The 17562-nt window shown below is 41.2% G+C and overlaps 1 protein-coding gene across 2 annotated transcripts in view; it reads right to left on the bottom strand.

Annotated features, from left to right (window-relative positions):
- PLPP1 (phospholipid phosphatase 1) overlaps positions 1–17244 on the bottom strand; it is a 93846-nt gene extending 76602 nt beyond the window's left edge. The window contains exon 1 of one of the 2 annotated variants that reach the window (XM_070743347.1): positions 16824–17244. In XM_070743347.1, the coding sequence (XP_070599448.1) occupies positions 16824–16881 (58 nt within the window). In that variant the 5' untranslated portion in view covers positions 16882–17244. The remainder of the gene's footprint in view (positions 1–16823) is intronic. The other variant, XM_070743346.1, reaches the window with a different exon arrangement.
- Positions 17245–17562: the final 318 nt, after the last annotated feature.

The following is a 17562-nucleotide window of genomic DNA, read 5'->3' as shown; positions in this document are numbered from 1 at the left end:
GGTCTTCGGGAACTTCTTCAGCTTTGGACATTTGGAACCAGGCCTCTCACATCTTGGCCCATTACTTCTGCAGCTGGGAAGACTTTCCTGAAGACCTGTGTAGCTCTGTTATCAGCTGCAGAGGCCTTCCCTAAAGGCCTTTCCTGAATAACAGACTACCAGATTGATCTGGAGCTCTGTTATTGCCTACAGAGGCATTCAGGAAAGCCTTCCTGGCTGCAGAAGAAATGGGCTGAAATGTGTGAGGCCTGGTTAAACTTTACCTATATCTGAAGGTAAACAGTAGGGCAGCTCCACTTCCTTTCTTTTCCAAACTTACAATTGGCCCATTGGGCCATTTTTTGCCATCCCCAGGCTTTAAGAGGCTTTCCTGATCCCTTCGGAAAACAAAAAGCAACGGGCCAACGGGCCAACTGGAAGTCAGAAGGCTTCAGTAAGACCTGTGCACATGTGCAGGGGAGGCAGCAAATGGGGGTTGTGAGCGTGCACAGGACATTGCATTATGGGTTTGGACACACACACACATTCTATCATGTGTTTGTGGACCCTTTTGGCACCCGAACTGAAAAAGGTTTACTACCACTATGCTAAGCTAAAAAAAATATTCAATAGGGCAGGCCCATTTGAAAAAGTTCCAAAAGTAAACTTTATTTTATCAGGTGCAACAAAAATTGTATATTCCAATGCAATGCCTTCTGCTGCATGAATCCCAGCAACCGGTCAGGTCCCACAGTGTTGGCCTTCTCCAGGTTGTTTGGCAGGGCCTAGGGGGAGAGCCTTCTCTGTGGCGGGGCCGGCCCTCTAGAATAAGCTCCCCCCAGAGATTCACACTGCCCCCACCCTCCTTGCCTTCCGTAAGAGTCTGAAGACTCATTTATGTCTCCAGGCCTGGAGCCATTAGATCTTTGCCCCCTGGCCAATAAATGCGTTGAGAGAATGTTGTGTGAATGGAAGAATTGCTTTTAATTTTTTTTGGGGGGGGGGTAGATTCTTAATTAATTAATTGGATTCAAGATTTTATATACTGTATATTATATGTTGTGACCCGCCTCGAGTCCTCGGAGATGAGCAGCATAAAAATCCAATCAATCAATCAATAAATAAATATGCAATTGCGAAAATTGTATAGCTACCCTGAGTCTGGTAAGAAAAGGGTGGCCTATACATTCAATAAATGAAGGAATGAATGAAACCTTTTTTTACAATTTCTGCTATTTTGAGATGTTTTAATTTTGACTCAAAAATGTATTTATACTAAGCTTGCTTTGTAAAAGAAAAAAAGGAATGAATTATTTTGAACTTTGTACATAACAACTGACTAATGGTGGAAAATAGATAGTGTTATTCCTCCACATATGACTCTGTGTGGGAAGTAAGCTCAGCCAAGTAAATGCAAGTTTTATAAGAGCATTACTGCTTGCTTTAATTCCCAGGGAAGAATACATTGCCTAAACATTTTGCAGTATGTGAAGCACCCAATGAAACCAATACCAAACAGCCCCTTTGGATATTACATGAATCATCCATTCCTTTGGCAGACTTGATTTTCTATACTTGCAAGACTGAAAACTCTGAATTTATCAGCTCAATGTTTCAAACTATGCATTAGATTGTGGAATGAACCAAACTTTAGTGCATGGTTTAAGCAGTAAACATTATATATTTTAATAAGTATTTAGACAGTGATAAATCCAAAGGTAGCAAGATCTTCAATAACAAGCAGTAACAATATATCCTGAAAATACTTTTTAAAATATGGAGGGTAGTTTCATTCTTATACACACAGAGACACACCCGATGGCAAGTAACAAACAAAAGCAAATGTCAAAAATGGAGCTGATTGTATTTTCAAATCTCTTTGGGAATTTGGGAAGGGAGTGATTTTCATTTCTTTTTGGCTAAAGAAATACTGTATAATTATAATTTATAATTAAAAATCATATTCACATCTTTAAACCATATTATTCTTCCCAAAATCACATTAACAAATGTATGGGTATTGAAGAGAACAATAATGGAACAAATCCATATTATATTGTAAATTGTCAATGTTCCATCATTTTATGTATTTAAAGTATAAAGAAGTTGTCAACTAATCTCAAAAGTATTACCGCAGGAGTTAATTTAACATGAAAATGAGTGTTGTTGAATTAGTCTCAGATTGATAGAAAATATATTTATTATTTTAAAAAAGACTTTTAGGAATTGATTTATTTATGTGAGGAATTCCAAGTGTTATTTTGAACCTCTGGCATATTACTGATCTTAATGATATTCTTCGATTGTCTATTAAAAATATTATAAACTGAGAACCATCCAAAATATATTTTCATAATTGATAGTAATTCAGAAATTCATTATCAGCATACAGAAGGTCTCTCCTTTTATTGTTAAACAAAAAAACAATTAAAAAACATTTTGCAACACACAGTTGAAGGCTTGGTATTTTAATATTGGTCCCATGGAGGCATGGTCAGTGGAGGCTATGTACATTAATACTGACTCATAAAAGAATATCAGGTACAATTATGCTTTAAGTTGTTTTAAATCCACAGATGATACCAAGCTGGCAAGGATAGCCAACATTCCAGAAGATAAGCTTAAGATACAGAAGGTTTTTGTCAGACTTGAACACTGGGCCCTATGTAACAAAATTAAATTCAATGGTAAAAAAGTAAGGTTCTACATTTAGACCACAAAAACCAAATGCACAGGAATAGAATAGGTGGTACCTGACTCAATAGTGGCAACTGTGAGAAGGATCTTGAGTCCTAGTGGACAATCACTTAAATATGAGCCAACAGTGTGCTGCAGCTGCCAAAAAGCCAACATAGTTCTAGGTTGCAGTAACAGAGAGATAGAATCAAAATCAAGTGAATTGTCAATACATATAAGGCCTTGGTAAGGCCACTCTTGGAATACTGCATCCACTTTTGATTGTCACAATGTAAAAGAGATGTTGAGACTCTAGAAAGAGTACAGAGAAGAGCAACAAAGATAATTAGGGAACTGGAGGCTAAAACGTAACAATTGCTGGAATTAGTATGTATGTCTAAGTTTAATGAAAAGGACTAGGGGAAGTGACATAATAACAGTCTTCCAACATCTAAGGTGTTGCCACAAAGAAGAGAGAGCCAACCTATTCTCCAAAGCACTTGAAGGCAGGACAAAAACCAATGGATGGAAATTAATCAAGGAGAGAAGCAACCTAGAACTAAGGAGAAATTTCCTGACAGCGAGAACAATTAATCAGTGGAACAACATGCCTCCAGAAGTTATGAATGCTCCAACACTGGAAGTTTTTAAAAAGACATGGAAAACTATTTGTCTGAAATAGCCCAGGGTTTCCTGCCTGAGCATGGGGAGGTCGAACTAGAAGAGCTCCAAGGTTTCTTCCAACTCTGTTATCCTATTATTCTGCTTCATAAATATTATTACCAATGAAATAGAAGCTTTTTACAAAGAATCGGCAAGGCAATAATTTAAGATCAGATAAATGAAAGCTTGTTGGCTGAAGCTAAACCACATACAAAAATCACCTCTGAAGCTTGCTAGAAACTATGAAAGGCACAGACCACAGAGAGGAGGCAAAGAATGGGTCTGAAAACAATTCTAAGAAAAATTTCACAGGTACTGGCTGCTAAGAAGTAACATAACATTTAGCTTACAACTATGGGCATAAATTCAGGCAAGGGTCCAGAGATAAACAAAAATTTGATGTTACCGTAATAAAAACATGACCTCTTAAGTATTTAAATGAGCAATTTAGAGATTGGGTTAAACATGTTACAAATATTCTACAGCACATGCAACTGTGTGCACAAATGGCATGTGCACAAACCAATGAATGAAATTGCAACCTTGTCCTTCTGTGTAAGAAAGTATCAAAACTTTAATGGGGCGCTTGCATCTCCTTTTGAGATGGAGTTTTGGGGCATCCACTCTGTTCCTGCAGAAAAATTAAGTGGTTTGTACACTAACCATGCTAACCAATTAAAAATTAGAAGATTTAGCTTTTCTTGGTACAACTTTTGTTAACTAATAGTTATCTTAAAATGCAGTAATATAATTGTGCTATAACGTTTTACAACTTTTCCAAAGCTATAAAACTGGCATTGTAATGTTGAATCCTACCCCCAACGTTTTTACTCCATAGCAACAGCTATTAATGTAAATGGATTTACATACAATCACAATGCTGTATGTGGGCTTATAAAAATCTCAAACAAAATATGTATCTGGCATTGTCATGAAGATGTTCAACTTTTTAATCTATGTTTAAAAGGAAAAACATCCCTGAAAGAATCATAAAAAAGAATTGGATAAAATATAGAAGTTTAACATTAGAAGCAGAGATAAAATCTAGGATATAAGCAGGACAACAAATGAATGAATTCTTATTTGGCAAGTTCAATTCTGTTATTGAAAATTACATTATCTAGATCTCTCTAGATATGCAATGAGCTTTGAAATGCTGTAGATCCAAGCTATTACTGATTAGCTATTATTTTTAGAACAGGTTGTAAGAGTATATTTGTTTATCCTCTTCAGAAAACTAAATCCTGAAACCATACATAATGAGAATAACTAGCACCTAGTAATTTGATAATCTAAATTAAGTGAGTTGCCATTATTTATTTTATTTACCAAATTTAGATACTGTTTATTTCACTCTCAAAATGACTCTAGGTAAATTACAAATAAAAGCATAAAAGCCATATAAGAACGAAGTATAAAGTTCAGTAAAATGGGAGCAAAGTAAAAACACAGATAAAACAACTATAAAATTAAGATAACAGAAAAGCTTTCAAGGTACTAACCAACTCCAGGATTGCATACCCTTCTTTAAGCCTCCCCTGAGTTGGAATAGCTAGGCCTTCACACTCTTTTGAAAGGCCAGGCTCACCTCATTTTTGGGTAAGGATATTCCATAGGCCAAGGGCAATGACAGAGAAGATTCTCTTCCTGGACTCTCCCAGTCAAATTCTTTAACTCACAAGATCCATAACATACCTTTCCTGTTTGACCATAAGGGATGAGCTGATATGATGCAGGTAAGACTGTTCCACACCTGGCCCCATGCTATGTAGGATTTTAAATGTAACATCTTGAATTGGACCCAGAAGCAAACTGGCATCCAATGCAGCTCACACAGCAAAGGTGTTACATGTACATCCCAAAATTGTGGGTGTATAAGCTGTAGCTTTCAAATACTCTTCAAGGATAGTTGTAGGTTGTTATCAATCTTTGCCAAAGAATGTGGGATTCCTGTCTTGATTAATATTGACTGAGCATCCTACTTATTTACTCAACTCTCTGTCCTGCTTGATGTAAATATTATTTAATCAGCTCTCTCTCTTCTGTTTGTCCATAGTAAAAGATAATTAAACACTCTTCTGCTTAGTTAGCAATCACAGCTTGATAAGATCTGTCTGTATACTATTTTTTAATTATGGTTTTTTTAGTTTTTTAAATATTAGATTTGTATTTTACATTGTGTTTACTATTGCTGTGTGCTACCCCGAGTCTACGGAGAGGGGCGGCATACAAATTTAATAAATAAATAAATACGTTATATATTAACCATTTAGCACTGTTACTAAATTAGTTAATTTAATCTTTTGTACTTGTGTAGACAAGAAATTTGCTGCAAAAAATAAATGCAAGTCCCGAGCATGACAAGTCTCTGAAGAAGACAGGCTTTGTGCTCAAAGAGAGGTTTTCCTAGCTCAATCAGTTTAGTTACTTGACAAATGGTCAATTCACAATGGTTGCTGAGTCCTGAGGTCCTGGGATTGTTGTTTCCAACTTTCCTAGGGAGCTTCTGACAAGCAAAGTCAATGTGATTCATTTAACTGCAGTGTTTCACTTAAAAGCCGTGTCAAAAAAAAGTCATAAAATGTGGTGTGATTCACTTAACAGATGCCTTGCTAAGCAATGAAAATTTTGGGCTCAATTTTGGGCATGAGTCAAGGACTACTATATCTGGGAATTTAGCAAAGAGACAATGCCTTCAAATTAGACTTAATTCCTGGCAATTACACAGACAAGACTACGCAGTTTCAGAACTCATAAGAGCCTTAGTGGCACAGAGGTTAGAGTGCATACTGCAGGCTACTTCTGCTGACTTTGGTAGTTCAAATCCCACCAGGCTCAAGGTTGATTCAACTTTGCATCCTTCTGAGATGGATAAAGTGAAGACTCAGATTGTTGGGGACAACATGCTGACTCTGTAAACCACTTAGAGAGGGCTGGAAAGCCCTGGAAAGAGTAAGAATAAAGAGTCTAAGTGCTATTGCTATTTGCCAGCATCATTTTCCTAGGACTTGGAGGGAGTGGCTGACCCAAAGTCACATAATTGACTTTTCTGCCTAAGGTAGAAGTAGAACTCAGGCTTTCCTGCTTCTTGTCCAAAGCTTTAATTATTTCTTTGCAACAAAGGAAAAGTATGGCTATAATAATCTTTACGTAAGGTAGATAAGAATTTCCACTAACAAAGGAAGAGCCCATCATTATTCTTGGCAGGAATACAGTGATCCCTCGGTTAGCGCGGGGGTTACGTTCCAAGACCTCCCGCGCTAACCGATTTCCGCGTTATACTGGATGCGGAAGTAAAAACACCATCTGCGCATGCGCGCCCTTTGTTCCATGGCCGCACATGCGCAGAAGGTGGAGCGACGCAAGTTGCTGGCAATGCAATGGTGATTTTTCCGGGCTCCTCGCCGCTACCCACAGGGCAGCGCTGGCGGCAATGGCAATGGCAAGTTCCAACAGTTGCAAAGCCTTTTTTTGCGTTTGCAACGATTGGTCGAGATTTTGGCCAATCAGCAATCAGTATGACGTCATCGGGCGGGAAAAACCGTGGTGTAGGGAAAAAAACGCGGACTTATTTTTTAATTAATATTTTTTGAAAAACCGCGTTGCAGCGTTTCGCGCTAATCGAGAACGCGCAAATCGAGGGATCACTGTATTACAGATGTGCACGGCGAAACAGTGAGAAATACAGTGATCCCCCGCTCGTTGCGAGGGTTCCGTTCCAGGACCCCCCGCAACGAGCGGGTTTTCGCGAAGTAGCGCTGCGGAAGTAAAAACACCATCTGCGCATGTGCAGATGGTGTTTTAAACTTCCGCAGCGCTAGCGAGGAGCCGAAGATTGGGGGGCGGCGCGGCTCTTTTAAAACATCGCCGCCGACATGGGGGGCTCGCTAGCACCCCCCCGAACCCCCAACCCGGGTTTGGGGGGGTGCTAGCAAGCCCCCCATGTCGGCGGCGATGTTTTAAAAGAGCCGCGCCGCCCCCCAATCTTCGGCTCCTCAGCGGCGAGCGAGCGAAGCCAAGCCGGCAGCAATGTCGCCGCCGCTGCAACCAACGCGCGCTACGATCTTCCAGGCCAGCCAGGCTCAGTGACGGAACGCAGCCGCTTGGCCCGGGATGCTGGGCCGAGAGGAGCCGGGCTTGATCCGCTGAGCCTGGCTGGCCCGGAAGATCGTAGCACGCGTTGGCTGCAGCGGCGAGCGAAGCCAAGTCGGCAGCAATGTCGCCGCCGCTGCAGCCAACGCGTGCTACGATCTTCCGGGCCAGCCAGGCTCAGTCACGGAAGGCAGCCGCTTGGCCCGGGATGCTGGGCCGAGAGGAGCCGGGCTTGATCCGCTGAGCCTGGCTGGCCCGGAAGATCGTAGCGCGCGTTGGCTGCAGCAGCGAGCGAAGCCAAGCCGGCAGCAATGTCGCCGCCGCTGCAGCCAACGCGCGCTACGATCTTCCGGGCCAGCCAGGCTCAGCGGATCAAGCCCGGCTCCTCTCGGCCCAGCATCCCGGCCAAGCGGCTGCGTTCCGTCACTGAGCCTGGCTGGCCCGGAAGATCGTAGCGCGCGTTGGCTGCAGCGGCGGCGACATTGCTGCCGGCTTGGCTTCGCTCGCCGCTGCAGCCAACGCGCGCTACAATCTTCCGGGCCAGCCAGGCTCAGTCACGGAAGGCAGCTGCTTGGCCCGGGATGCTGGGCCGAAAGGAGCCGGGCTTGAAGATCGCAGCGCGCGTTGGCTGCGGTGGCGAGGGCTTGCGATGGAGTGTGGAGGAAGCGGCCATGGGAGGGCGAGCTGCCTCAGGGAGGAGGATCGGGCGGGACCAGGTGGGGGCTGGAATTTCTCCGCTGGGAAGAAGCGGCCAGGGCGAAGGGCGGGCGAGCGGCGAAGGGCGGGCGAGCGGGTGCTGGGGAGGGCTTCTCGCCCTCCCGCCAGCAAGAGGGGGAGCGAACGGCGTGGGCAGGCGAAGGGCGGGCGAGCGGCAGCAAAGAGTTTGCGTGGGCGGTGGGGAAACTCCTCGCTGATGCCAGCAAGAGGGGGAAGACCCAGGGAAGCCGCCCAGCAGCTGATCTCCCGGTTGCCATCTACGCATGCGTGCCCATAGAAAAAAAGGGCACGCATGCGTAGATGGTATTTTGACTTCCGGGTTGAAAAATCGCAAATTACCCTGTTCGCAATGGTCGGGGACGCAATAACCGGGGGATCACTGTAATGCAATGCCAACTAGGAAGCCATAATTTGCAATGTAGCTCTTTTTGTTTAATTATAAATGGGATAGGTCTCGTGATTCCTTTTGGAAAATATATGCATAAGATTGTAAAAGGAGCCGATAAATACGATCAAAGTAAAGATACTTCCTTGTTGCCTGTCATAAACAAGGTATACTAATCAATTAATAAGAAAGTTCTCTTATTTATTTATTTATTTTATTTATTTATTATTTAGATTTGTATGCCGCCCCTCTCCGAGGACTCGGGGCGGCTCACAACAGAGAAAAACAAATCATAAATAATCCGAGTAAATTTAAAACATTTAAAATTTAAAAGAAAACCCCATATACTAACAGACACACACACAAGCATACCATGCACAAATTAAACATGCCCAGGGGGAGATGTCTCAATTCCCCCATGCCTGACGGCACCGGTGGGTTTTAAGGAGTTTACGGAAGGCAGGAAGAGTAGGGGCAGTTCTAATCTCCGGGGGGAGTTGGTTCCAGAGAGCCGGTGCCGCCACAGAGAAGGCTCTTCCCCTGGGGCCCGCCAACCGACACTGTTTAGTTGACGGGAGCCGGAGAAGGCCCACTCTGTGGGACCTAATCGGTCGCTGGGATTCGTGCGGCAGGAGGCGGTCTCGGAGGTATTCTGGTCCGATGCCATGAAGGGCTTTAAAGGTCATAACCAACACTTTGAATTGTGACCGGAAATTGATCGGCAGCCAATGCTGACTGCGGAGTGATGGTGAAACATGGGCATACCTAGGTAAGCCCATGACTGCTCTCACAGCTGCATTCTGCACGATCTGAAGTTTCCGAACACTTTTCAAAGGTAGCCCCATGTAGAGAGCATTACAGTAGTCGAACCTCGAGGTGATGAGGGCATGAGTGACTGTGAGCAATGAGTCCCGGTCCAAATAGGGCCGCAACTGGTGCACCAGGCGAACCTGGGCAAACGCCCCCCTTGCCACAGCTGAGAGATGGTTTTCTAATGTGAGCTGTGGATCGAGGAGGACGCCCAAGTTGCGGACCCTCTCTGAGGGGGTCAATGATTCCCCCCCCAGGGTGATGGACGGACAGATGGGGTTGTCCTTGGGAGGCAGAACCCACAGCCACTCCGTCTTATCCAGGTTGAGCTTGAGTCTGTTGACACCCATCCAGGTCCCAACAGCCTCCAGGCACCAGGCACCGGCACATCACTTCCACCGCTTCGTTGACTGGGCATGGGGTGGAGATGTAAAGCTGGGTATCATCGGCATATTGATGATACCTCACCCCATGTCTTAATTCAATGGAACACTTCCCTAAATGCATGTTGACAGCCTTTTTCTTGTTTTGATGATATGACTCAGCTAAGAAGAAAACCTAGGAAAATAATGGAAGGCACTGAAATCTTAACTACAAGAGTGAGAAAGCAGACAGCGAAAATCATAGACATGCTGGCAACATGACTATGATTTTCTTTTTCAGCCAAAGACTCTAAGCCTCAGTACCTGCAGCTTTTCTTAGCACTGGAAGGCAAATGACAAATGACAACTGTCTTCAATGCCAGTGTATGGCCAGCTTTGTGAACTTTACAAAATATTATGCAACACTAGGCAGTAAATCAAATACATATTATTAGAATGTCCTAAAAGGCCAACTCTCTGCACATTGCAGGATTCATTACACTACTAGAGGACTATCCAGAGAAAGGGAAATTGACTGACAGCTCTTTCTTTAAATAATTCTTCCTAATGCCTAATTTGTATTACTTTTGTTTAGTCCCTTTATTTTTGGTCTTATCTTCTAGAGCAAGTGAGAATAAGTCTGAAATAACTATTACCGGTACGTCCTTTCTCAACTTTCTCTTCTGCAAGCTAAATATTCCTAGGTCTTTCAACTTTTCCTTGTAGGTTTAGTTTCTAGTATTTTCAACATTTTGGTAGTCCTTCTCTGGACTTGCTCCAGGTTATCAACATCTTTTTTTAAACTGTGGTGTGAAGAATTAAACACAATATCTAAGTGAGTTTGTCTGACCAAGGAAGAGAAAAAAGAAATAATTACTTTCCTTGATCTTATCATAATGCAATAAATCCTCAATGTAATGGACTAATGGGGGGAAAGCAGAATATACATCAGATCCAAACACACTCATAAAACAACAAATGGCATCTCACAGATGTGTATTTAAATAATTTTATACATGCAGGGTTGGGATTTTTTCCATGTGTACTTTGCATATTCTACACATATATACATGACAAATAAATTTTCACATGGAAAGAACCATACAATATATGATGATTTTGTCTGTTGCAGCTGACATCCACTAAACTGATCTCTATCTACCATATTTCTTTTTGTTATCCTTGTCTGATCACAAGGCTATACCTTTGAAGCCTTTAAAAATTTGACATGTTCCTTACCCTTGTAATTTTATATGATAAGGTCCCAGAAGCTAATGATTCATAAGTTAACACAAATGATGTTGTCTATTTGCTCAATGAGGAATGGGATACTGTATTATTCATTTACAAACACAGAGAAATGTCAGTTCTCAGTTCTGCATTACATCAAAGAGAAGTCATAGGATCAAAGCAGTGACTTGAAAAATAAAAAAGAGTCCCAGCATTTTCATCTAATCCAATTTTTCCCAACCTCAGCAACATTAATATATGGAGAATTCAACTTGCAGAATTCTGTGAATTGAAATCCACCCATCTAATGTTGCTGAAGTTGAAAAACATTGGCTTTCCTGAAGTATCTGTTCATCAAGATGGTAACCTCATATTTTTCCAATAGCCATGAAAGAAAATGAATCATGACAATCTCAATTAATTTTTGCATTTGTAACTTATTTGATCTTGTATGAAATAAACCCCACTGAACCTAATAGCAGAAACCACACAGAAGACACATTTTGATATGCTGCTTTCCAATTCCCTTTCCCTAAATCTTTTCACAATCTGAATCACCATTATTTATATATTTGAGTACTGTATACAAATTATTATTTGTCCCAAGTGTACTATTTTAATCACTTTATAACAAGAGCCATACTGATTCAATTCTAGATTAGCATTATTTTTTGTATTAAAGTTACAGGAAGTGGTCAAAAATCTGAACAGCTATTGAATTTAAATTACTCACAGCTTTGGAATTAAATACGAATAAAGCCAAATGAAAATCTAATACTTGAATTGCTCTATCAGCTCTATCCACTAGGAAGAAAATTACTTGGAACAATGAAAAGGGATATACTTTGGGGGTATATGTGCTTCAAAAAATCTGGAAGTTGCTTCAGATCTTGCATCAGCTTTTCATTAAAGCAAGCATGACTTTTTTCCATCTGAGACTGAAAAAGATTGTTGATTTAAGAGTCTTAGTAAATGAGACACTTTACACTGCACTACAGATGTAATTTATCATTTCTGAAGCTTACCCAGAAGCTCAAAAGAGATATAACTTTAATTATAAATGCTATAATTTTCTTATTTAATTCTATCCATTCATCCATCCATCTAATCTCACATTCCCTTTCTGCAGTTGAAGTTCTGTAGTTCTACATATAGGAACTATGACTCTAAATGTTTGTTGTTGTTAGTTGTGAAGCCATGTCTGACCCATTGCGACCTCATGGACAACATTCCTCCAGGCCTTCCTGTCCTCTACTATCCCTGGGAGTCCATTTAAACTCTATGCTGACTGCTCCAGTGACTCCATCCAACCACTTCATTCTCTGTCCTCCACCTTCTTTTGCCCTCGGTCTTTCCTAGCATTAGGCTTTACATGTTTAATCAACGTTTATGTTTTCTTCTCAAAAACTCAGATCAAATTATTTAGTCAGCAAAATCTGTCAAGAGGATGACATAGTTTTTGAAGATATTAAAACTAAAGAAATTATATTCAATGCACAATAATCCTGAACATCTCATTTTAAACCCTCAATTTATTATTTCCGCAATCCATATCGTAAGCTATGAAACTTTCAATACTGAGACAGAAAATGTCTAGACATTTTGAAGCCATGGTGAAATGAACTGTAGGTCTGGGTAAGGGGGTTAATCAAAATTTGAGGGAAATTTTAAAATGTATTCAATGTTTGTCTTTCTTATAGCTCTGTTTATTTTTGCTCTTTTATGAACATAAAAGAATGTTCTATGTATCAATGTTTTAGGTTGCCCAACTCCAGAATGACTCTTGGTAGCTTCTCAATTAAAAAGAAATGTCTCATTTTGGGAAAGACAGTTGTCCAGAGGAAATAAATAAAAAGAATGCTCTCTCCATCCCTCAACTTCAAAGGGCTTTATCTTTCACTGAACCAAAGCTTGGAGGAGGAGGAGGATTATTAAATCTTGTCATAACCAGGAGATGCTGTTCTAAAGGGCAGGTGTACTCCCAGAAGAGGAGTGCCTCCTACGTTAAGTTAGATGACATCACTGAAACAAGCCTTCTCTGTATCAAACAGGATGGACAGATCCTACAGGAAATAGGTAGCTCTGATAACTAGAACTTCTAAAACTTTAAAAGATAATAATCAGACTGTTGAACTGCATCTGGAAGCTTACTGGTAACCACTGCAGCTACCACAGCAGGCCTGATACATGGGTATAATATGATTGGATTGTTTATTTGTTTCCAGACTATCATAAAGTGTTGTGCCTTATGATTATTGACGAACACATCTTTTCTTTTATGTACACTGAGAGCATACACTGAGAGTCCTCGGAGATGGGCGGCATACAAATCTAATAAATACTTGGCCAATAAAATTCTATTCTATTCTTTTCTATTCTATTCTATCATATCCTATTCTATTCTAGTAAGGTATGTCCATCACTCTTCAAGAATTTGAATTTTTGATCAAGTGCACATTCTGATTGATCCTCAAGGGAGCCTCATGTACCGCACATTTCAATGTTATACCTACACGGTAACCAAGATGTATCTGACTATACAAAGTGTCTCCAAGTGTCTCCAAGAATGGATACAATCAGTGCACAAATCTGCAAGCTGCCGTCTGCTTTCAAACAGGTATGAGAATCCTGGAAAATCCCAGACTTCACAGCGTCCCAGTACAAAACCATTCCAAACCAGAGGTAAAACCTGCAAAATCACATATCTGAAAGAACCCCCTGCCACTTAACCTTGCTTGAATCCTTCGCCCCCATCAAAATTAACTTGGTTCATTCACACACTTATCAGATTTGGCATATTCATACAATGTAAAGATATAATTTAGTTAGATATCTACAACGGAAGCAATGAACCTTAGTCAGAAGTTCTATTAGATAAGCAACAATACACATAAGGAAATGATATATGAATTATTCCTCCTTTGGTACAAATGACCATGCATGTTGCTCTAATATCTAGAATCAGACAGTACAGGACAACTTGTTCTCTAGTGTGCTGGTCCTAGTGCTCTGACACATTACATAAATGTTATCTTGTATCAGTTGTGGGATTCAATTTTTTTTTACTACCGGTTCTGTGGGCATGGCTTGCTGGGTGTTGTGTGGCTTGGTGGGTGTAGCAGGGGAATGATACTGCAAAATCTACACTCCCTCCCCACTCCAGGGGAAGGTTACTGCAAAATCCCCATTTCCTACTGATAGCTGGGACTCGGGAGGCAAAGAATAGATAGGGGCAGGGGCAGTTAGAGGTGGTATTTACTGGTTCTCCAAACTACTCAAAATTTTTGCTACCAGTTCTCCAGAATTGATCAAAACCTGCTAAATCCCACCTCTGATCCTATTACATTTTACTGCAAATTAAACAAAACATTGGAGAAGTAAGGAACAGTTAAGACCATCTTATTTTACCTGCATCCATTACCCCAAAGTAAAAAATATTTCACTGGAAGTTTTTATTCTTTCCAAAATTTTTCAAATGGGAAGACAGAAAAGACTTTTAAAATGCTGGGGGCGGGGCGGAGGGGGCCTTGTTCCTGAGCCATTACATAACTAATTCTGTAATGTTATTCAGTATGCTCATCCGAAAAAGATCAGTGCTGGGATGCTGATCACTAGAAATTATTTGGACATCATTAAATCAGAACTTTATGCATTCCTTTTAGCTTCATTGTTGCTTAGGTAATAATAAAATGCTTAGTGTTTGAGATTTCAAAATATATTTGTAGCTTTGACTGCAACAGGAAACCATGTCTGTTATCTCATCAAGTTAGATCATATAATTTATTAAAGTGTATACTGCACAAACAGTGGTTTATATCTGAAATATTCCATCTTGGGTTAAATATATTTATTTATTGAATTTATATATTATATTGTTATAGCATAACAATAGTATTAATACACCCAACATACAAGATCTTGCTGAAATCTTTAAAATACATCAGACTAAAGATATATTTTAGATATATGAATCTGATGATACACAACCTCTGAACCTCAGTTAGTTTATACAGAATTAACTTTGAAGAAGAATGTTTCCTGATAAAATTGTTCTTTAATTATCTAATTAAAGATAATTATTAACCATTATCACCCAGTGAATTATTACCTATTACAGAGTGGGTGAGGACGTTACCTTATCTTATTTTGAAATAGATTTCATAGAAACATTCATTCTTTATTATACTTATATGGCATGAGGTTTTCTCATCCTTTCAGAGAAGTAAATTTTCAGTTATTTTATAGCAAAATGATTCAATTATCTTCTATTTAATAGATTTGAAATAGCAGTAGCAAAGTTTAAGGCTAGACACAGTTAAGCTTATCCTTTGCCAAATATACATTTTAATTACATTTTGATCATTCTTCATATTACAAAAATGAAAAATAACTGCTATCAGCAAATAAATACTAGTACAGTACGTATCCTAACCCCAAGAGCAGCTATAAAGTCACCCATTAAAAAATCCATTACAGGCTGTATTGTAGGATATCAGTGTACAACTTTGTCAATTATTTATCTTTTTACATAAAAGTATGTTCAGATGAGAGGAAATAAACTGCTTTCTTTCTAAACTCAGTTTGCTAAAATGTACATCAATGTTCCCCTGTCTGCTATTCCCAAAATGCAATTGACTTCACCAGATGCTTGATGTGGATCCCAACACACCTGGAGGGCACCCACGTTGAAGAAGCCAACACAAAATGCAGCTGTAGGGTTTTTTTCCATCTAGCAGCCCATCCAGGTGATTGTGGTTTATGTATTATTTATTTTATTGATTGTATTTATATGCCGCTCATTCCAAAATGGACTCAGAGCGGCTAACAGCAGTCATAAATACAACAATAATAAAAAAGACATAAAAAATAACAATACCCCAACTTTCTCTGTACATCACTCATTCAAGCTATTCATTATATTAGCCATCTCGAATAAAACCCCTGATTTTAAGCAGAATTCCAGTGACCAAGTTTTATCTAGGTGAGAGATAGGGCGTTGATTCGAAGCTAGCCAGTGAGCAAGGTAGCAAGCAAGCAGATGAACAGATAACGCAAAGAAAGCAGCTGCAACAGCAAGAGCAGACAAACCTAAAAAATGAAAACAAAAAAAAAATGCTGCATTTATTAACCCTATTCCAAACCCTTTTTTCAGGGAAGCCAGAGCTGCAAGGCAAAAGGATTAGCCTGTCAACATGCAGGAGAAATAAACTAGCCTAGGTACACATTCGCTGCATATATGAAAGTAGAGGCATATAGAAGAACATGGGTGATAAATAAGGGTAATTCTTTGTCAAGTGGATCAATTTTCAGAATCTTCCCCACTTGACCACCTTCAATTTCAACAAAACTTATACCTTATGATATAAAACTGTGGTGGGCAAAATCTTAGACCTAAAATTTTGCACACCTCAGTTTTATACCATAAGGACCAGGTGTCCCCACTCAAGCACCTTCAATTTCAATGAAACTTTGCACATATAGTATATATGGTATAAAACTGAGGCGTGCAAAATTTTAGGTCTAAAATTTTGCACGCCTCAGTTTTACACCGTGAGAAATATATGTGCAAAGTTTCATTGCAATTGAAGGTGGTCAAGTGGGGACACCTGGTCCACTTGACAAAGAATGATCCAATTAACTCCCGCCCCAGAGATTTATTCAGAAGGTCTCCCCATTTTATGGTTTTCGCCCAAACACGTAACATATTTCCCTCACGGATCCCCTGAGGTAAGCGTAGGAGCAGAAGCGGAGGAATTGCCTCAAGCTCCCCGCAGCCACAACAGGGGCGCGTTGGGTGGGCAAACCCGAGAAGTGCGCAGCGGTGGCGCATCGCTTCTCTGAGGTGCCCAGGCGCCTCCCCTCCCCCCCCCCCCGGATTCCCCTCACGCTGCGGAACCCCCGAGGCATACCTAAGACCAAACAGACCACGTCCAGCACCAAGTAAGGCAGCCGCGTCTTGTCAAACATCTCCAGGCTGAGCTGGTGGCGTCGCCGCCCTCAAGCGAGAGACTCGGTATGGGGGAAGAAACGGGATAGGAGCCCCAGCTCAACCGCCTCCAGCCACGGGGCCAGCCCAGGCGGGCAGCGGAGGGGGGGGGGACAAAAAAAACCGGGGCAACCCTTAGCGCGCAGCTTCTCCGCCCAATGGCGCTGCCTGACACCCGAAGCGCCGCCGCTAATGCGGCTTTGCGGGAGGATGGGCCGCCCTTTAAGGAGGGGGAGGGCCCGAAACTAGGAACGAAGGAGGACGAAGGAGGTGGGGGTAGAAGGAGCAGGCCCCGCCCCCTTTGGCGCGCGCCTGCCGCGTGCCCATAAACTTCGCCTCCTCTCGTCGCCGCATTGTCGAATTGAGGTAAGACGCCCCCTCCCTCAGGTACGTCATAACTATGGGCTCCGCCTACTTCCTGTTTTTCTGAGCCTCGGAAGGCCAATCGCTTTTCCCGACGAAATTCCAAGCGCGGAGTGGAATCCAGGCCACGCCCCCCCTCCGGCCGTGCCGGGTCGCCTTCATTCATTTCTTCGCTCCCGCTTACGGCGGGCGGTTGCAAAATAAATACATAAATAAATAAAGAGCCACCGGGGTTTACTTTAGAATAGAATTATTATTATTATTATTATTATTATTATTATTATTATTATTATTATTAT

The sequence above is a fragment of the Erythrolamprus reginae genome, chromosome 2 (assembly GCF_031021105.1).
Source record: "Erythrolamprus reginae isolate rEryReg1 chromosome 2, rEryReg1.hap1, whole genome shotgun sequence".
In the NCBI taxonomy this organism is placed as follows: Eukaryota; Metazoa; Chordata; class Lepidosauria; order Squamata; family Dipsadidae; genus Erythrolamprus; species Erythrolamprus reginae.
This window is presented reverse-complemented; position numbering and strand designations above follow the sequence as displayed.